General features: G+C 42.5%; 1 protein-coding gene across 4 annotated transcripts in view; it reads left to right on the plus strand.

Annotated features, from left to right (window-relative positions):
* Window positions 1-21,179, plus strand: part of plxna1b (plexin A1b) — a 169,870-nt gene that overhangs the window by 126,048 nt on the left and 22,643 nt on the right. For all 4 annotated transcript variants that reach the window (XM_072382564.1, XM_072382566.1, XM_072382565.1 and 1 more), the window contains exons 11-19: window positions 1,160-1,256; window positions 2,931-3,121; window positions 8,839-8,990; window positions 12,150-12,273; window positions 12,393-12,529; window positions 15,154-15,321; window positions 18,062-18,155; window positions 19,063-19,299; window positions 21,029-21,172. In XM_072382564.1, coding sequence (XP_072238665.1) covers window positions 1,160-1,256; window positions 2,931-3,121; window positions 8,839-8,990; window positions 12,150-12,273; window positions 12,393-12,529; window positions 15,154-15,321; window positions 18,062-18,155; window positions 19,063-19,299; window positions 21,029-21,172 — 1,344 coding nt within the window. The remainder of the gene's footprint in view (window positions 1-1,159; window positions 1,257-2,930; window positions 3,122-8,838; window positions 8,991-12,149; window positions 12,274-12,392; window positions 12,530-15,153; window positions 15,322-18,061; window positions 18,156-19,062; window positions 19,300-21,028; window positions 21,173-21,179) is intronic.

Below are 21,179 nucleotides of genomic sequence, written 5' to 3' on the forward strand. Positions count from 1 at the left end.
GTGTCCTCTCATTTTCTTATCTTGTCTATGCACATTTCTTGGGCTTTTCCTCCCCTCAAATACATTTAAAATCACTATTATTTAAGATGTCAAGATTAATCTCACAGTATCACACTGAAGTGGGTGGTATCTCATAGTTGTGGAGTTGTAGCTTGATTCAATCTGTGAGGGCCCCATAGCTTCAGGCTCCAGGCTTTCACATTGGATTTTTATCATCACTCCAGCACAAGAGTCCTGCTATCTCTCATCCTGAGGCCATTGACGATAGTGACCATACCAGTGGTGGTGAGAGTGACTGGGCACCCTTTGTCAGACCGAGGCATTAGGTCATATCTGAGCTATTGCCAGCCATCAACCCCACATCACTCCAGAAAACAGGCAATCTCTTGCAAACAAGCATCTGTTTTAAGTCGTAATGAGCTGAATGGTTAATAATGCAAAATGTCTCATGTCGGAATGTGAGTATCTTGAGACCGAATGTTTACCTCAGTGTTTGTCTGCTCTGTTTCTTTACAAGGGAGGAGGTGTAACTTCTGAAGCTGCATTTCATTTTGTGGTGATAATCGTCCTGACTTATTTGTGTTGTGAGGGTCTCCGAGGAGCTCTCTCTTCGTCATTTCCTCAGTCAACACTCCGCCATCACATTACTGCTTCTGAGGCTCGTCGTCTCATTTAAAGCAAATCCATAAAACTGATTATGCCAACAACGAGTCAATTACATTTCGACTCTTATTAGTTCAGGATGCAAAAATGAAATTAGATGAGAATATTATTGTTGGAGATATATTATGCTTTTCATTCATCACCGGGATGGAATGAGTCATGCAGTGATGGGGATCCCAATCTCTTAATCAACTCTGCGCTGTGCCAGGCAGGAGCGGATGTGCCGTGTGTAAAAATCACAATATAGCCCCTCTCTCATCATTCATCTTTATGGCCCTTTAACTGCGTGAGCACTGCTGCATACGACATTACTACCATCCACTTGCTGAGTCGAGTTTGTTGGTTGTATTAACTATTCTTTCCCCTTTTAAAATGATTTTTTTTATTCATTTCCTCAGAAGATTAGTCATGTCTCGCGAGGATGTTAGTTGAGTAAGAAATTTGTCAAATGAAAAACTCTTGAGTGCTAATCGTGTCATTGTATTTTTCCTTTCAGTATACCTATGAGGGCAATGACATCAGCGACCTGCCAGTGGATCTGTCAGTAGTTTGGAATGGAAACTTTGTCATCGACAACCCTTACAACATTAAAGGTGAGTTAGTGTGGTGGAGTGTTTGGATGTGAACCTCAGTTCAGCAACAGATGTGTGAAAAGAGAGTGACGGAAAGATATTTTTCCTTCCGTGCATCTCATGTCGTTGGTGTTGCAGCCCGTCTGAGAGTGGTTCTGCCAGCGCCGTATGCAGCAGGGGAAAGTTTAGGTTTTCTCCCACTGAGAAAAACATGCTGTTTCTTTGGTTAAAAAGGCTCCCACAAAGAGCAGGAAAAGATCAAGACTTTCTACTTCCATCAGTTGTGTTTTACAGTATGTGTGTCTTCAAAGTGGCTTCTTAATGCTGTGTTAATGCACAAAATCATTCATTAGGGTTTATTCAAAATGCTGCCAGCATTGTCCTCCTCACTAATTCTGGATTTGATATTTTTGCCTCCATGATGAATTTAACAAGGATGATGATGAACTACACTTGTTGGGCAGGTTTTTTGGGATCTTTGTGGAGATGTTTTGCAGATGGTGTATAGAATGTGCATATCCTTACTTAAATGGTATTTGTTACAACCTCCTTTTCATTCAAATAAAGAACCAATGGGGGTAATTATTAAACACGTATAAGTACCCAACACGCCACTGTGGGAGAAGACAATGAGATCATGTCTGTTAGATATAATTACTGGTAAAACAGGCTTTATGGTGCTGTCTCCCTAATTATGGTGGCTTGTATAGCATAGCACGGGAGACTGTAATATTATTCCCCTGCTGTGAGGTAAAATAACATAATCGATCGATACGGCCTGTGGATGACATATCCAATAGGTTTTATAGAGCGCAGGGAGTGGCATTGTCTGGTCCTGGTTGTTACACTTTGATGGTTGGAGACACATCAAGAGGGAGAGTTTTACGGCAGCATTTCATGTACTTAAGGAAAAGGTTGTTTCCTCTGAAAGGTTTTTTTAAACAACAGATTATTTTCTTTTGTCTTTAATGCAAGTCATTGCATGTATTGATCACTTGCTGTTGCCTAAATGTACCAAGCAAGCTGTTGTCGTCTGATGTTTCACATATTTCTCAAGCTGCTGGCTATGTCTGATGTCACATGATGTATGCCAGACATGTATGTAGAGAGGAATCTTTCTGCCTCTGGACCATGCCTCTTTGCGCTGTGTGTTATCTCAAATGCAAATTTCCTATCCTGAAGTGCATGCAGAGGTGACCTAAAACCCAAAGATGCCCCCTCCCCATCACTATATTTCTCAGTCCCGATAATCATGTTGTGCAGTGTGAGCAATGCTCATCCCGGTTAAATACTTAAAGGTTAATGTAATTAGAGAGGTATCATTTAGCTGCCAGTAATTGGTACTGGGTTTCTTTAAAGCTGCTCCATGACCAATGGGATTTGAGGCTGAAATAGCAGAGAGAGAAGAAAAGCTTTGCTGTACTATTCCAGTGGCCTTAATTCAACTTTGCCTCTGTGACACTGAAGATTTTTTTGTTGAAGTTGAGCCACTTGAAATAAATCAATTTCGATGATTTCTTGTTATTATTTTCGTGATTTTTTTTTTTTGTCTACATAAATGCTGTCGTCTGTGCATTTAAAAACAAATTACATTGATTGAGAAGTAATTGCATTCTCTCGCTCCACTCATCCATCTATTCACAATTTAACGATGCTTCATTTATTCGATCTTTTTCCTGTTCTTTTCGCCTCCAGCTCACCTGTATAAGTGCTACGCTCTGAGAGACAGCTGTGGGATGTGCTTGAAGGCAAACCCCCGGTTTGAGTGTGGCTGGTGCGTTGGGGAGAAGAAGTGCTCCCTGAGACAGGAGTGTACTCCCCCAGAGAGCACTTGGATGCATGCCACAACTGGAAACAGCCGCTGTGCACACCCAAAGATCACCAAGGTAAGCCCGAAAAATAATGACACATGCCCACACATAGTACTGTGCAGCCTTGCTGTACATCTTATAGATAACTTTACAAGGAGTGAACAAGCAACCCAACTAGGCATCTGATTAGAGGGGGTTCAAATTCAAATCTGCTTCTTTACTTGAATCTAGAATAATTTTGTTTTAGAAGAAATCTGATAGCCCTTGTTTGGCTTCAGCAAATAAATCAGGGACATCAGAGAAGAGTAGGCAGCAGGGAAGAACTTAGAGGCCAACACCACCACTGCAGCCCAACACAGATGGGCTGGCCGTGAGGAGGCAGTTCACACACCCCAAGACTGAACATTCTGACACGATCGTAGATGATGGCTGCACACGTAGACACGCACAGCTACCTGAGGAGGTAGTGTGGAGTGTGTGGTAGTGCAAGGGGAAAAGACAAAGAAACACATGATGTGGAAGCTAATTGTGTTTCACCACGGGTGCCGAATATGTGAGTGTGTCGGCTTGTGCTTATAACAATCTGGGTGAGATAAGGCGTCTAAACACCACGGTGTAACCTTCTGTTGCCGCCGGCAGCCATGGCGGTGGTCTTCGACTGAGTGTGACCTGGTTAGTGTACCAACAGCTCACCACTGGGACTGACACACACGTACAGTGCGGCGTGAAAACCAACGCACTGGCGTGTAAGATGCGTCTTTCTGTTCAGCCTTTTCAGTTACTGTCAGTAGTCCGTGTTGCTGCTTTCTTCGTCTGTGTTTGGGCTTTTTCCATCTGTTTCAAACTGCCGACAGAGCATCCAAAATAAAAGAAACCACGGTCAAAAAATGGGCCACGTATATCAGTTTAAATGCGTGTGAAATATATATGCATAATTTAAAAGGCTTTCTCATTTCACTAATGCAGACTTGTACAGATGGAGCCCTTAGAACATTTCCTGTGTGACAGGCGTTCGTTGCGTTGAATGCTTAATGGAGATATTGGATAATTGGAGCAGTGGCACATAGATAAGTCTGTTAGCTAATGCTCCCGCTCTCTTCTTCTTCGCTTCAGTTATCTTTTTGAAACAAGCGTACAGAGGCAATTGGGTTGTGTGTGCGTGTATGTAGGAGAGGGATGGGGAGGATGGCGCGGTGCTGCACACAAGCATGTGCTCTTGCATGCATATGTAGGGGTAAATCCTGCCCTCCGGGAGAGATGTTGGTGGCAGTCAAAAAGCTGGCAGAGTAGAGCTTCAAAACCATCGAGAAAGGAAACACATTGCAGGCCTGAGAATGCTGAAGAAGGGACAAAGAAAAAAAAAACGGAGACGGAGAGAGACTCTGGAGGAAGTGTTATCAGCCAGCTCTGCTGTCGTCTTCACCTCTCTTCTCCACCTCTCTTCTCCACCTTTGACATTTACAGTGTGACATTTAACAGCAAAAGAACATCCGCAAAGGAAGAAGACAATCTCTCCCTTTTCATCTGCCATTTCATCCCTTCTCCCAAAGAGCATCAAATCGGCTGCACAAATTGAATATTATTACACTTCTTACCAAGCGTTTGTTCAAATCCCCTTTGCTTTGTTTCATCCTTCTCTTTATTTATTTCATTTTGCTTTATTGAGGCTGCTTTGTTCATTTTTGCAGCATGCTAGCTGCTGTGTGGTCATTAGCTAGTGGATTAGCCGCTAATTTCATTTGGACCGGAGGATGCTTGTACAGCTGGGAAGGAAACGCCACATGAGGCATCACACACTCGCGCAGCTCACTTAGATTGTCTATGAGCGTTCACACAGTTGGACAAAGCTTTTAGAGCAGCAAGTGTTGAACCTATTTGGTGTAATTTCCAAGTGTGCTGTCGCCCGTTTGATTTCGGTTCGATAGTGTGCATTTGGGTACCGTTCCACTAACAGCTCTGGCACCTGAAAAACTCCAAACACAGCACTTAATGTTTCAGGAGCTAAATGGTGATTGTAAGCGTTTTAAGAAATTAGGCCTTTAAGCTGGTGGAGTGCTATTTTTTTATTGTGCCACGTTTTGCTACAGCTATATATGCGAGTGTGTGAGTGTGCATGAAGGCGAGTTAAAAATGATCCAGCTCCTACTCATTCTCAGAGAAGCCTACATTCAGATGCGTAAAGACCAAATGTTCTACAACTTAGATCATTTCAAGATCACGTTCGCAGCCGCATTGATTGAAACAAAACACTCGCACTCTGAGCCGCTGTGTCCCAGTGTAGCTCAGCAGTGTCCTGGTGCTGGTCCTGGATGCTGCCTGACCCTCTATCATCCATCATCTCCTCCCTGCCTTCTCCTATGGGACAGAGAGAGCATTACAGACAGCCCTTAGAAACCAATTAAAATAACGCAGACCATGCCAGCGCGGGGGTGGTGATGGTGCGCCGCTTGTATTTCTGCATGTGCCACACTGGTGTGCTCTGAATGTTTGTTTATTTATTTATTCATTTTTGTCTTTTCTGTGATTGTGTGTGTGTTAGAAACTGAATCTAAACCGTATCTGCTACTCTTGGTCTCTACTGTTTGTGTGCTTCTGAGAGGCAAATCATTTCTCCCTTGTGTACTATTAAGCTGTGGTATTTGGGTTGCAGACTTGCTCGAACCACAGTGCCTCTTTAACTTTTCCCTCCTTTCTGTAAGTCTCTTCCTCCTTCCCACTTCCAACTGTTTGTTTTTATGGGTTCATTTTTCATCCCTTTTCACTCTGTCTCCTGCTTCCTATCAGCATTTATGTTCATTGTCATTCCGACTCCCGCTGTTTCTTGTCCGCCGACCAGTCAACACAGAGATAGAGAACCTGCGCTGGCTGGAGCCCCCGCATCGATCAGACCTCTTTGATTTGCTGATTGAGTTTCAGTGCTGAACAACAAGCTCCATTGTTACTGCTCTGAGACATAAAATGAGCCAGATCTGGGTAAACACTTAAAATTTTTATTCATCAAGGAAAGATTGCAACAGGATGTCAGCCACTTTTGTTTTAATCATCTTACTGTCTAACGATGCTCTCAGACTTGAACCAGACTGATATAATTGGCCCCAAAGTGATTTTGACTTCTGACTCAGATTTGTTCCCTGTGTCTGTCAGGCTTCTTATCTGCCATCTCATTATTATTTTGCACTTAGTCAACATGTAAAAATGTTTCTGATCAATACTTCCTTGATCCTTCGCCTCACCAACTTCGTTGCCACCATCAGTTTGTTTGTGACTCTTTGTTTTTGAGAGACTTTCATATAACAGATAAACTTCAGAGGCTTTACACCATCTTCATATTATCTCTCTGAGTCCCCCTGCAACCCCCCTCCTTCCTCCTCCCCCTCCTATAACTGGCAGATGCTATCTGTGCACTGCTGCTTAGCCAGACACAATAGTCCTGACACAAAGCCTTCAACACAACAGGACAAGGCAGCCACAAAGAGAAAAAAAGGGAGTTGGAATGGGTGTAGAGCGTTATGATGGCAAGTGGAGAATGGAGCGAGTGTTTAGGCGTGTGGCTTTTATCAAAAAGGGCTTTTTGTTTGCGTTGTTTAGTTGTTGATGTAACAACTTGTGTGTGTGTTTGATAAGCCAGCGCTTATGGAGAAAAAGAGGTTGATTACCATATCTGAAGATTCTGACTGGTGCGCTACGGTTTGCCAGTCATTCTCTTTTCTCCAGCTAAAATATGCACTTTCAGGCACATTCACAAAGACAGAGAGCCACTTAAAAGGCACAAGTTGGAAGTCGGAGGGAAAGAATGAGGAAAGGAAGAGGGGTGTTCGGAATCTTTGGAGATAGAAAAGGAAAACACCTCTTAATTATATCACTGTGACATTTCAGTTGTGGTCTCCATGACACTGGGCTATGTTCCCACTGCGTGTTTCTATTAGCAGAGTTTTGAACACCTGTGGCTTTCACCAACCTGACACCTTTTCTGTAATGACGTTAGAGGGAGAGGACCAGCTCGAGAAATGTTAACTTAAAGGACTAGTCCCACCATTATTCAGAATAACGAAACAGAAACTTTAGTTTCACTGGAATCGTTGCTCTCAGTAGAGGCAATTTAAAATTGCACAATGCTTTGGCTTACAGTTCAAACCTTAGCCAATTTAGATCAATTATTCAAATTAAACAGTTTCAAATGGTGTCTTGAGATTGCCGACCTTTGAAGGAACTATGAGTAACAAATCAAAATGGAAGCCACTAACATCACTGTACATGGTTTTCCCTAAAAGTTGCTCGAAATGTCGGAAGATTATACAAATTTTTTCCCTGGAATTTGCTGTTAACTTGATGGCAGTCACTGTTTAATCAGGAATGTCATGAGACACAGTCTGCTGGTTGTTGTTGTCAAAAATCAAATTGATTTAATAACTGTTTAATGTGTGCTATATATGATACTAGAGATCTTTTAGTCATCACAGCGGAAGAAGCAACAGGATTCTGTTTTTACAGCAAACTGGACAAAGGGCTTATTTCAGAATACTGAACTTCTTTAATCATGTTAGGGAAACATTGCCTCAGTATCTTCCTCACAACAGAGACTTTCTGTTAAACTAAGACAAAAAAAGAAATTCCACGTGATTTTTAACGCTCTTCGTGTGGCTTCTTAATCAAAGCTCCCTTTGTTTCAGATGTGATGTGCACACACAAACAGGCTGAGATAAGAGCAAAACGCAGCAGAAAAGGACACTTTGGACTCAACAAATATGTAGGCAAATGTTTGAATGGATGATCCAATATATGAATAAGTAGTAGCTCCTAAAACTGTATCTACAAAGTAATGTTATTTACTGAAAAGCCAGCATTCAGAGCAATTTTACAATCTGAAATTGAAAGCAACAAATGTGGATTACCATATGGAACTTTTTTCCCAGTGCAACCCCTTTTCTTTCCTCCTCCCTTTTCTATGTTTTAGTGTTTATCTTATGAATGTCTTTGTCAGAATTTGGGAGACTGAAGTTCTGCGCTGCAGATTTAAGGTTCAACCTCAGTTTGCCGTCACAGGACATACAAATCAGTTGCACGGTGCTACGTTTAATTGGCCTAATGCACCCAAGAAATGATTGCGGTACGATATGCCCTTCTTTTCCCACTTGAAAGTGTTTGTCCTTGACTGTGGATGCATATCTGACTTCATAATTGCAGGAGCCTCTTTCATTTTATCCTTTCTTTGTGGCAAGCTTCTCACACAGTCCCCCACTCCATGACACCCAACCACCATCATCCTATCCTCTCTTTACCCTCCCTTCTTTGTGTCGCCATAAATGACCCCACTGCCCTGCCATGTTCTAATCCAATTAGCTTTAAGTCTAATTATGGTAGCAATGACTGATTACGTTGTCTGTATACGGGGCTGGATGAATAAGATGCGATTAGTGGCAAGGCTACTCTTGGGTAGCCATTAGTAGCTCCGGACACCTTTCACAGACTTGGAGGAATGACATTGTAACAGAGGTTTCTGTGCGCAGTAATCGTACACATTAATCGTCATAAGGTTAAATGAGAGGTGCTGCTGAGGTCATGATGGGTGGGTCCAGATTAAGTGTGTGTGCTGGCATTTTGGCAGCGTTTGGCTGAGTTGAGGTGGAGTAAATGGGTCGGAGGTCATTTTTCATCCCTGCCTAATGAGGTGTCACACGTGCGTCATATGGAACAGAACATGACCATAAGTCAATGACTTATAATGGTATGTCACACATCTCATGTTTTAACTTTACGTACTCATGTCCACATATGTTTGCTCTTTCAATCAGCTCTCTCCAGAGACTGGGCCTAGACAGGGAGGAACCATGCTGACCATCACTGGTGAGAACCTGGGTCTGCAATTCAAAGACATCCAGAACGGAGTTCGCATTGGGAAAGTGACGTGCAACCCTCAGGAGGACCAATACATCAGCGCTGAGCAGTACGTTGATGCTATCTGTCTTCTTCTCTTCACATCCACCCCTTTAAGCCTTATAGTATCTGAAACTCTCTACTTCCCTGCTTGTCTTTGTCCAATATTGATGTGACACCAAGAGTTAAGCACAACACTCTCTCTCAGACTTCGGTTTCATAAAACCTGCAAAGGTTAACTGCTGTTTTCCCCTCGCAAACAGAACCAATTCCTCACAAACAGCCTCCAGCTGTGTGTGGCACTGCCAGTGTTTGAACATGTGCAGTCCATGTGAATGTGACAGAATCTTACATGAAAGCTTTTATGTGGCTAATGATTAGAATAATAGGTCAGTCAGCACTGAAATGCCTCATAAGACACATTGATTAGAATTAAGCTGTCCCATTCAATTGTTGAATTAGATTTGATCATATTTAAGTGTAGTTTACATCCCTTAAAAATGGTTGTCATGTGATCCCTCCTAATTAAATTATGTTTACGGCTTTCTGGGAAACTCTGAATCACAGTGGGTGCCGTAGATGTAATTGAACTTGTATTTAATGGTAAATTCTGGGAAGCGTATTACTTTGAGCTCTTTTCAGTCTGTTAGGATGTGACTGACCCCTTTGGTTTAAACTGCAAACACTTTTTCCTACAATTCTTTCGTCTTTATTTTGAACTGTCAAGTAAAGCTAATATAGAATTCGTGTGACACCTTTATATTACGGCCACTCAAAAAAGTGACCCATCTCACTGTTTCTCTAAAGGTCCAAATGATTCTTTGTTCAATTCATTTATTGTAGAAGCAAAAGAGATGCGGTTTAGGATGGGGAAAAATTAGGGATACGCACTTCAGTTGGAGTTCTGTTTCCTGCTCTGTTGCTGTCAGCTTACACAAATGTTCCATTTGTTGAGTTTTACAGCACAGCCCCTGCTGATTTTGTTTAGTGTCTGCCCCCTTGCCAAGAAGGAAACTGAAGTAATGTGACATTGATGGTTTGACAGAGAAGATAACAAAATGCTGGAGTGACATCAGTCTTGAATTATAATGTTAAAAAAACGTTTTTTGTATATTGATGTTAAGATCAGTGTCTTCAGACTAAGCTTAGGTTGTTTTCTTTTCCACATTTTTAAGAGAGCCATTGGCGTGGTGGCATTTAACCCTTTTCGATCTGCAATGCTCCAAATCTGTTGCCATAACACCCGCAGGAGGAGGGTGTGGTTGGCAGTTAGGCTGTCACGTTAACTCTAAGTGATGTTAGCCGTACGGTAGCATTAGTGGCCTGTTTGCATTCGTCATCCCTGTGTCCCAATCAGAGCTGTAGCGCAGGAGACAAGATGAGGCTTCAGAACTGACAGCACAGGTCAAAGGTCAGCTGCTAGCGAGAAGAAGGTGCACTGACTCTTTTGCAAAATGTAAGCACACTGTTCTCACCGTCACTCATTCTGTTTCATTCTGCCAGCACGTGTAGCCAGCTCAGCCTACCCCTATCTCCAGTTCCTGTAATTAGAGTGGAATTGGAGTGCAAGGAAATGTGACTTTTTCATGTCATTCACCTCAGTCATTAAATATTTACTGGCTGAATTTGACTTCACTTTGAGAAAAATAAATCACTGCCCTGGCAAGGAACAGCAGAGCCTGCTGTGCTTCTATTTATTGCTTTATTAGTAGTTACTGTGTCACAATTTGACCAATGCTTAATTTTTTTTTACTGCTTCACATTCTACCTCAATTATTTGAACGAGCGAGATATAATTTATAATGCTGTCAACTTTACAAATGTGCTTCCAGTCATTCTAACCAAGCAATAACAGCTCAGTGTAGAAACCTGTCATCTGTGCTGAAATCATGCAAGTGAGGCTGTATTTCTAAGTGAAAGCTGTCCAGCATTTTAATCATGGCCCCACGTCGTAGTGCGGGACCTGGGAATAAATGAAAGGGAAGGTAAAAACAATTGAAACACTGCAACATTGCATCGGAATGTAAAATTCAGTGTCGCCGCTCTGCAGTTGCCATGGCCACCTGCAGGGAGGAGGAAAGCAGGAAAGTTAATAACTTATCTCCGAGACCGGGAAGCTGAGGAGATGTGTAGGATATGAGCACGTTCAATTAATCAGCCTCTTTTACTTTTAACGTGCATTCTCACTTTGTCTCACCTTCCTTTTCTATGCCCCCCCTCTCCTGGACCCTCACCCTCACCCTTTCTCTCTGTCTCATTCGTTCGCTCTGGCTAATTAACAGTCAAGTGTGTCTCCAGTGGGTGAAACATGAAGTTTGCGGGTGTGTGTGTGTGTGTGTGTGTGTCCTCCCTGCGGGCTACACCACCACTGCTCCCCTCACTCGATAATTTCTCCAGTGGATTTTCATTAGGCTAGCCAGCGCCCAAGGCCAACTTCTCTGCTGATGGTTCTACAGGACGCACAGATGCAGGCGTACACATGGACACGCACAGAATCAGCTTCCACTTCTAAGCGCTACATATTTTCCTTTGGTTATTTTCATGAAAAAGGTCACAAATAAAGAAAAACAAAAAAAGGGATACTGTTGCTTTCTTAGACTAAGAACTAAAGAAATGTTGTCATGTTTCCATTTTTTAGCTTGAGCTAGCATTTCTCATCTGTTACGTTGCGTAACCTCCGTCTCCCCCTCATGACACTGAGAGTAATTCCAGTTGATGTGGTGCTGAGTTTGTTCTTTGCCTCAACTGATTTTGAGACGCCTCTTTGTTTTTTTTGTTCAGTTTTTGCATTACTCTCTGCCATACTCCAAGTTGCTGTAGGCTTCTCCGTCTCCATTGCCTCCTCAACTCTGACAAACTAATTATTGCTGGTCGTGGTAAAAAGCACCGCTGCTGTTCAACCACCCCAAGAGAGTCGTCACGGATACCACATTTTGGATATTTCAGCGAGTGAGAAACTGCTGTGGTTTGTGTTTATGAATGAGAAACTTGTTCATAAACAAGAACCAGAACGGCTCTATGGTGGTCTGAATAAAGCAGTTCAAAGCTCCAAGATGCTGCAGCAAACAGACGGGTTACATTAAAGTAGACTTATTCAGTATTGTGTGAACTGGATGGTAAGAGCTTTATTTATTTAGAATAGTCCTTCCCTTCAGCTCTAAGCAGCAAGTGAAAAGAAATCCATTCAGATAAAGCTCATCTTTTCTCCTTTGTTTTTCCCCTTTCTCAGAATTGTGTGTCGGTTAAATGATGCAACAGGTTACAGGGTGCAGGAGGCTCAGGTGGAAGTTTGTGTGAGGGACTGCATTCACCCTGACTACAAAGCAGTTTCAACCAAGGCCTTCACCTTTGTGGTAAGTGTTGCTAATTTCAGAAACGGCTATAAACATCTATCTTCTAACCGGATTTGACAGCCATGGCACAGACGAGAAGCCATTCTTGACCCGTTTGTCTTGTCTGTGTCCAACATTAGTCTCCATATTTTACCCGTGTCCACCCTTCTGCCGGGCCTTTGTCTGGAGGAACAAGGATCAGCATCGAAGGCAGTCATCTCAACGCAGGTAGCGCCGTATCTGTTAAGATCGGACTTCACTCGTGCCGCTTTGAAAGGTGAGTGAATTTAAACGGCTCAGAATTATCTTCTGTGTTCAAAGTGATCCAGACAATTAATTTTGTTTCCTGATTTTTTAAATTTTTTTTTTTAGATGAGCTCTGAATAGAAATACGATATCAGCACTTGTATTCATTTCATTTCAGGTTTTAGTGATTGTGTGTGATTTTGTAGTCCTACACAAGTGGAAGTAATCATTCTGGCATTCAAAAGTAATGACTACAAAGGTGTGCGCAGTATGGAGTCATTTGTTCACAAAAGCTTCTGCTATGATTAATAGCATATCTCCTTAAAGATAATTAAATATGATTAAAGATCTCCTTACATCAGTGTATTAGGCCATACTTCTGCTGTCGAATCCAGCTGATTTTACTATTAATACTGTTGCAGTTTGCTGCACTTTAGATGTTTGCAAGTCATGTGCGTCCCCTCCATCTTTAATTTTTTTCCACTAAGCTGTTATCCTTTCCCACTTGATAGTGGACAATAATCACCATTATTGTATCTTTTAAAAGAAAATCACTTCTTGTCGCTTCTGATTTGCAGCAACTCTGAAAAATGGACGACCAGCGGGACTGTAATTCACAGCAAATGTGTAACCTTTCCCCAGAAAGCTGATACCGTTGTTCAGTTTCACATTGGTGATGCTGTTTTGAACCCATGTTCACAATACATACGCACCTCCACATCCCCCCTGTTTTTTGTTTTTCAGAATATTTAGTCTCTGTCATCTTTGTGCAAGCAATCCAAGACAAGGAGACAAAGATCCAGTTAGATATGACTCTTAATTCTTCCAGCCAGGAACTCTATTGTCCTTTGAATCCCTCCTGGCAAACTTACAGCCAACTGAGCTCTGGACTAAACCCACTCTTTCTCTTTAGCATCTGGTAGATTTCACCAAAAGGAAGCATCCATCCTATACACATATACATATGTACACACACACACACACACTATTTGAATTGCTATATCTGTGTTTTTTATCGTAGGCTTTGTTCTCTGAGGCAACACGTGGCAGGTTAAACTAATGAGCTTAGACCATCATATTTATATATATATATATATATATATATATCACATCAAAAGAAAAAGTAGAAGGCCAATTTAAAGCTCTGCGGCACATCCTCAGAAAGGTGAATATAATAGTCTTGGCCTTTCATTCACTGAGCAGCAATAACCTTTATGGCCAAAGTAATGAACCAGTTGAGTCCATCTCTTTAATGCGTCTTTGTATTTAGTGGGGCCTCAGCTTTAATCAAAGCCTATTTACCCCGAGTCACTCATCCTCTTATCTCCCTGTGCAACCCCTTTTCTTTCCTCCTCCTTTTTTCTTTCTTTCAGTATCCTCTTTTAGCTTCTTTTGTGCGGCCTTTACCTTGTCCAAAAATATGGACGGAGCACCACAGGCGCTCTTGACGTCTACCACGTTGTGAAAATGGTTGCCATGGAAACACAGCATCAATGGAATGGGGAAAATCTTTTTTTCTTCTTCTTCTTCTTCTTTTTTTCTTTTTTTGTCCATGTCATCTTTCGTTTTTCGCCGTCTGTCTTCATCCCCTCCTCAGTCCCCTCCGTGTCTGAGGACGCTGTTGAAATTTCCTCCTGAGATACAGCAGCAGCATGTTCAGCAAAGACGGCCCATATCCCAGTTTCAGCCGCCCAACCCCACCCCAGATCTCTGCGAGATGGAGCCACAGAAATTGGTTTTCACTTTTCATCTTCTCCGTCCTCCATCTTTGTTTGGATTTCCCTTTCACAGCAGATGATGGGGACGACTTGTGTGCTGATCAGCTTGTTCGTCTCCTGGTTAGAGTTTCATACTGCTCCACATGCCTACACACACCTGCAGTGTAGCCTTTCTATGGGGAACTACAGGAAATTAGTGGACACTGAGTGACTCTAAACACATATTTACACAATTCTAATCTTCAACTTGTGCACTGCATTAATATGCAAATTCCCAGAACACAGTGCAAAAAAAAAAAAAAAAAAAAAAATGGACACCTGGTAAAACAACACTGATTATGCTCATATCGACACACACACACACTTTACCCACAGGTAGCCATCCCCACCGCTGCGAGGCCAGCAGCATCTCCTCCCAATAGGAGGAGAGGACAGTGAAATGTGCTGGAGTGTAGCACAAAGTTTCTGGCGTGAAGTTTCCCAGCAGGTTAGAGCTGGCTACATGTCTGCCAGAGAGGAAGTTGCACCACGCAGAGAGACGACAAGCCCGATCAGCCATTTCAAATCTGTTAGCCAGAGAAAGCACACAAGGGGAGGAGAGACAGAAAGACAAAGAGACAATGTGAGGGCTTTGAACTACAGCAGTCTGTGATTTGGGCTGATGGAACCACGGCTGGATGGACTGAAAGATGTTTGCCTTGTGGATGGGCCACTGTCAGCATTATGTGCTTTTGTGTCGCATCTGATAAATTATTTATGAGTTGTTTTTTTTCCTATGTCCACTTTAATTTTTCTTTGTCTGGCTCACAGAGTCAGCGTCCAGACCCTAAAAACTCCTTGGTGCGAGCAGTCACTTTAAGAGAGCATATCACAGACTTTTGCTTGTTACATCGTCTTCTCTGTTCATTCACGCTCATTTCATCTGCTTCTCTTCCAGACGGGGCAGCAAGGAGATAGTGTGTGTGACCCCGGCCGGACAGGCCTCTGGCCCCACACCAGTCATGGTGGACATCAACTCTGCTGAGCTGAGGAATCCGGAGGTCAAATTCAACTATACAGATGATCCCACTATCCTCAAGATTGAGCCTGATTGGAGTATCGCCAGGTATATAAGCAATAAAACCCTCACCTTGCACAGATGAACCTTTTGTTCAGACGTGAAGGTTTTTGGTCAGAAAGTGATGATCACGCAAAGGTTTAGAGAAAATGTTTGAAAACATGGCTACATTGTCATAAAATGATTTTGTGTGTGTGGTTGTTTTTTCTTGTCATATATCTGACACAATCAGGCACGGTTGTATAAAACATCAGCATTTCATTATCTATAATTTACATCAGTGCAGTGTTTGATCTACAATTCTGCTTGATGTGCTGTACATCTGCAGAACAGATACAAATGCATTAATACATTATTAATCTTTGGTGGTGGTTTACCCCCTCGTTAATGCGCTTTTTTTTTTAAGGTACTTTAACAACTTAACTGGAATGTGAACTCAATGTAAAAGGGGATACATGTATTATTCTGCCAACATAGTCCCAGTCTGGGTCTGGAAAGTTTTCTTCTCCATTGTCACACTCATCTTGCTTTTCAAAGGCGTGTTATTTATTCTGTTTATCTCTATGTTTCAAAAGTAAACCATTGAGAGCAGGCACAGCAGTAAAGGGGGCTCCTGAAGCAGTACACTGCTGGTTGATGAGCTGCAGCAGAAATGTATCTGTAAATATTACTTGACTTATTGAATTGAGACTACATAGCCACGGGAAGAGTTCCTCTGTAAACACAAGCTGTGTTTTGGAGGGGAAAAAAAAAAGAAAGCAAAGTTTGGAGCTGCCAAATGCTAATGGGCTCACTAGCATGACCTAGAAACACACACGCTTCAGCTGAAGTGACACCAGCACGTACTCACAAACATATATACTCTTATGACTCTCATTTACCTCAAAAGTAGTGTATGGTTCCAGGAACGTATTATGTGTATTTTTCTTTTGGTCCAAAAAAAAAGAAAAAAATCCAAGCTGCATCTCATAGTCAACAGTTGTGTTGAGATAATCTGACACACACACTCACACACATACATATATGATGTTCTTGGTTCAGACTTAAAGAAACTCCACTTCCTGCAGATATTTTATACTAAAAGTTTTTCTGTGTTCGACTTCTGTACAATATATAGCAGGGATTATTGCTCAGTGCTCCATCTCTTTAAAGGGCTTGGTGAGATTTTTCCACTTGACACATTGTTCAGACCGTGTAACGATCCTCCTATGCATCTTCGCAGGGGGTTGAGGTGAAAATAGGACCCCCGTTTAAAACTCTGCAGGGAGAAAAACTCTCATCGTTAGAACAAACTGCGAAAGGACGAGAAGTCTCTTTTGGTGTGGAATGAATGAAATGCTGAGGGGTTGGAGAGGGAAAAGGAGAATGAAAGTGCAAGTTTCAGTCTTGAGGGGAAATAACCGCAGCGTTGGGTTTTTCATTCAGCTCTCCCAGAGGAGGAGGCGCATGGTTCTCCCGGCCAATCATCCCTTTTATTTACCAAGCTATTTTGTCAGTGCGTCCCCTTCGCTGACCCTGTTGCTGGGGCAGCTTCAGATAGAGCTGAATTCCCCTCATCCAAAACACAAACATGGCATGACTGAGACGTGTTCTCCTCTCTTCGGGAGGAAACCCTCAGACTGACGACGCAGACACGGGACACTGCAGCAGTTGCATTACACTTTAAATTGTTTACACATTGTAACAATATAGCAAGTATGTACACAACACATGCAGTGTGTAGGAAAGATTTCTATCCTCTCACATATGTACCTGTGTAGTGTTGCCTGTCAGGTTATTGTATGTTTGTGTTTAACCAACATTTTTAACAGCTCTGGATTCTGCTTTTCTATTAGCAAATTTAAGCCTCCTGAATTCCTTTGTTCATTTTAACACCAGACCTGGTGCAACATCAGCCTGCCTCCTTTAAGCCTCTGAAAAGCTCTAAGCTTGTACTTGCCTCGGGCGGCGTTCTCGTCCTGCGTGCTCTTCAGCCCCTCGCAGGGCCAAATTCACTTAGATTGGCATCACCTTCTTACCTCCAAGTGCTTTGTTTGTCCTCGGCAAAGTATGTCCAACTCTGAAGTGGTGCTTGTTCATGTATATTTCTTTTTGCATGCATGTCTAGCTGGGTAGATTTCAAGTCCTCAGGGCCACTGACGTGACAAAATTCCTTTGGAGGGTTTACAACATGTAAACGGCGATAGAGAGCATCTCTTTGTGTGTTGCAAGATTTCTGCCATTGCATCATTTTTCCATGCCAGTGTTGACTCTCAGTAGCTGGATTTAGGTAAGTTGTACGCTAACTTATTTAGCTGCTGTCAGAATTGCTCACATCAGATAAAGTTCAGCCTCGTGGGCCAGCAGAGGTTGTCAAGAAAGCAGATTTCAGGGGAAGAGGCCTCTCACCCGCAATAGCCATGTCCCTGCTGGTCAGTGTCACATAAACCTGAATAGGTCAGAGATGTAAAGGTTGCACATCATTACAGATCACCGACACCAGTTCTGTGTGGGTAAGAAAAATAAAACAAAGCGGAAAAGTCGCTGTCATTATCGGGGAAAGAAGGGTTTCTATGAATAAGCAGGACTGAACATAAATGGCGGATCACCATCAGAAGGACTCTTTTTGGCTCCCCCTGGGAACAGATTTCTTAACATTTGTATGTATTGATAGTCCTGCAGAGTTGTGTATGCATTGAGTTACTGTGACACAAATGGACATCTGAATGTTCTTGTTTTCTTAGTGCCATTATATATTTGTGTTTTTAATTTTTTTCCCTTCTTATATGTTTATTCTCTTTTGTCTTAGTGGAGGAACATTGTTGACCATTACTGGAACCAATCTAGCCACCATCAAAGAGCCTAAAATGAGAGCCAAGTATGGAGCTGCACAGTCGGAAAATGTAAGTTTTTGGACTCTGACACCTGCACGCATTTTTTATTGACAACACAAATAAAACCACAGGGAATTTGTCTCGATAAATGAGATGGATATAAGCCAACAGAGACGTGCAGGTGTTTGTCCGTGCAGGTTTCGCTCCCTTCTATGAAAAAACCCAACAACTTTCAGATGATGCACACGTTCGTGGTACAGAGACGCACACACACCTGACCTGTCGGTCAACCTGCCAAGGGCCCATTTTCTGTTTGTTTTTGATGTTGAATTTCCTTTTAGCAGTTTAACCTTTGAAATGTCAACTAGCAATAAAGCAGCTCTTGCAAATCCCCCACTCTTCACCCAGCACCACGGGGCTTAGCTAACCTTTCTCCCTCTCTCACTCTAAACTGAAAGTAGAAATATCCCACCTTTTTCTTTTGTCCCACCAGATGACCACAGAGAGGCGTATCTGTTGACCTATAAACCGAATTTAGTTGAATGTGTTTGGGCTCATATATGCAGACTTTAGGCTTCAGTGTGTGACACGTGCAGCGCAAAGTATGGTTTCAACATTCTGTGAAACTATGCAAAGGCCTCCTCTGCCATCCTGTGTTATTGTTAACAGCTACTGGCTGACCACTCCAGTTTCTCTTTCTGTCATTACGGTCTAATTTGTTCAGTGTTAAACACCACAGGGAATTACCAGATCATATCAACACTGATTACAGCACTGATTTTATTAAGCCGCCTTCTCCCCATTATGTCATTACGGAGACATTAAATCACTGGCAATATACTGAATGACCTCGTTTCATCCCCTATACAGTGCCCATACTTGAAATGGTCTTTCTTTCCTCCCAAGGAGGAAAGAAACAAAATCACACCCCTTAACATTTCTTCTTTTCCTTACTTCTCTCTCTCTCCCACTTCAGAACTGTACAGTTGTCAACAACACTGTGATGGTGTGTCTGGCGCCCTCTGTGGCTGGATCTGACAAAGGCTTTTCGGAGGTGGGCAGCAGTCCCGATGAGATCGGCTTTGTCATGGATGACGTGCGTTCTGTGCTGGTAGTGAACGAGACGTTCAGCTACCACCCGGACCCTGTGTTTGAACCTCTGAGCCCCACGGGCATGCTGGAGCTCAAGCCCAGCTCACCACTCATACTCAAGGTAAATTGCCTTGTGCTCAAAGCATTGATCTGTTTCAGCCTTGTCTCTACCTGGCTTAGCTTTACATCCATCACATTCATTCTCTCTTTATTTTTTGATTCCCCTCCCCCCCCTTTATGTTTTCCACCTTCAGTCCCACGTCTTCTTTGTGAAACATTTCTTGCCAGTCATCTTTTACGTCGGGTTTTATCCTCCTTTCTCGTTTATTTCATCACTTTCCCCATTTCATTTCGACAGTGCGTCCGCTCCTCTTTCACGTAGTTCGCCTGGAATGTGTGTGTGGCATGAGTGTATGGACTGCATTTGCGGTGGTTTACCATCAAAGCTTTTTATTGAAGGTTGCTCTCTGAAGCGGAGGCGTAAATGTCTCCACACACCAGGACTTCAGGACAAAAGAAGGTTAGCTGAGTGTTAGCACTCAGTTGACACATAAAAAGGGCAGTTATAGCAGATGGCAGAATGTCGGGGATGTTGGGTATTGTCAACAATGTTAAACGATTAATCTCACAAATAGTTATTTTAGAAAATGTTACAGCGACCTCTCAGTCAGCATCCAATTCAGCCGATAAGGCGCTGACAGGTGTTTGAAATGATTTGCTCGAGACACTTTCCTTCCTCTTTTCTCTGGTTTTTCTTTCAACACAGCTTGCCTTCAGATGTGCCTCAACCTTGAAAGATGCTATTCCACCTGCTTTCTCCAGTGGGGTTTGGAGACCTTTAAGAAGAAAAAGTTGTTTTTAAAAGCTCCCCTTTTTAAATCAGTTGCAAAGGAAGTAATGTTTATAAAGTGGGTCCATGTGTTGCTATGCCACCTGCTCAGATTCATATCTAAAACCAAACTAAAGAGAGAGTTCATAGCTGAGTTTACTCTAAGCCACACTAGGAGTCTTGTGTCTTGCATCATTTCACCTCTCCCCTTGAACTTCAAAGCCTTTCAGGAGCGAGGGAGAAAATTATCGTGCAATTTCTTGGAAAACTGGAGTCTCTTTTTTTCTCCCAGCAAATTAGGGTGGAGTTCTAAAAATGAAGGCTGGTGATTCTCTCTCCTCAATAACTTCCAATATAATACCACGATGAAGAGCTTTGATTGGCCCACTGTGCTGATGGTAAAGGCTTTCAGAAAATGAGCAGCACTCAGACAGCATCCTATTAAATAACTGTGGAGAAATTAAACTTCAATCAGAATCAGCAATTAATTCCCCCCACTCTGCAAAGCACTAGGAGTTAGGATGTTGAGGTAGAGGAAGGTGGCAGAGGAGAGGAGAGACTTCTGTTCAGTTTATTTACAACCAAACCCCCATATAGAACCAATGCAGTTTGAGAGTTTTCGGATTGGCAACTTTTAGCGGTGCGAGCTCTTAGCAGAATCATTAAAACGACACCATAAGGGTTTTCCTATTAAAGAAAAATAAGGATAAGCCCACATAAAGTAGTGATTGATATTTTTGTTTGTCGACAGTTTATGGCAGGTATTATCTGGCAGCATCAAGCAGAATTACTGTTGCTATGGTTACTTGCATTTCAAAGGACCCTGCATGCTGATGTAAAGGAGTGGATAAACTGTTGATGCACCCAAAAGACTTGAATTAGATTTGGCATAAACCCTAATGACAGTGAATCCCTTTGCTTTTTTTTTAATAATTGTCGTCTCTTTTCCTTTCCTTCTCGGTTAATTACCTTGGACCTTATTGTATGTAAATAAAATGAGCCGTGTGTGTCTTGTTTCCAGGGCCGTAACCTAATTCCAACTGCTCCTGGAAATACTAAACTGAACTACACCGTGCTGATCGGAGAGACGCCCTGTGTTCTCACCCTGTCTGAGAGCCAGCTGCTGTGTGAGTGGCCTAACCTGACCGGAGAGCACAAAGTCACAGTAAGGA

The sequence above is a fragment of the Leuresthes tenuis genome, unplaced genomic scaffold (genome assembly GCF_036924035.1).
Source record: "Leuresthes tenuis unplaced genomic scaffold, fLeuTen1.0.hap1 SCAF_3, whole genome shotgun sequence".
Classification (NCBI taxonomy): Eukaryota; Metazoa; Chordata; class Actinopteri; order Atheriniformes; family Atherinopsidae; genus Leuresthes; species Leuresthes tenuis.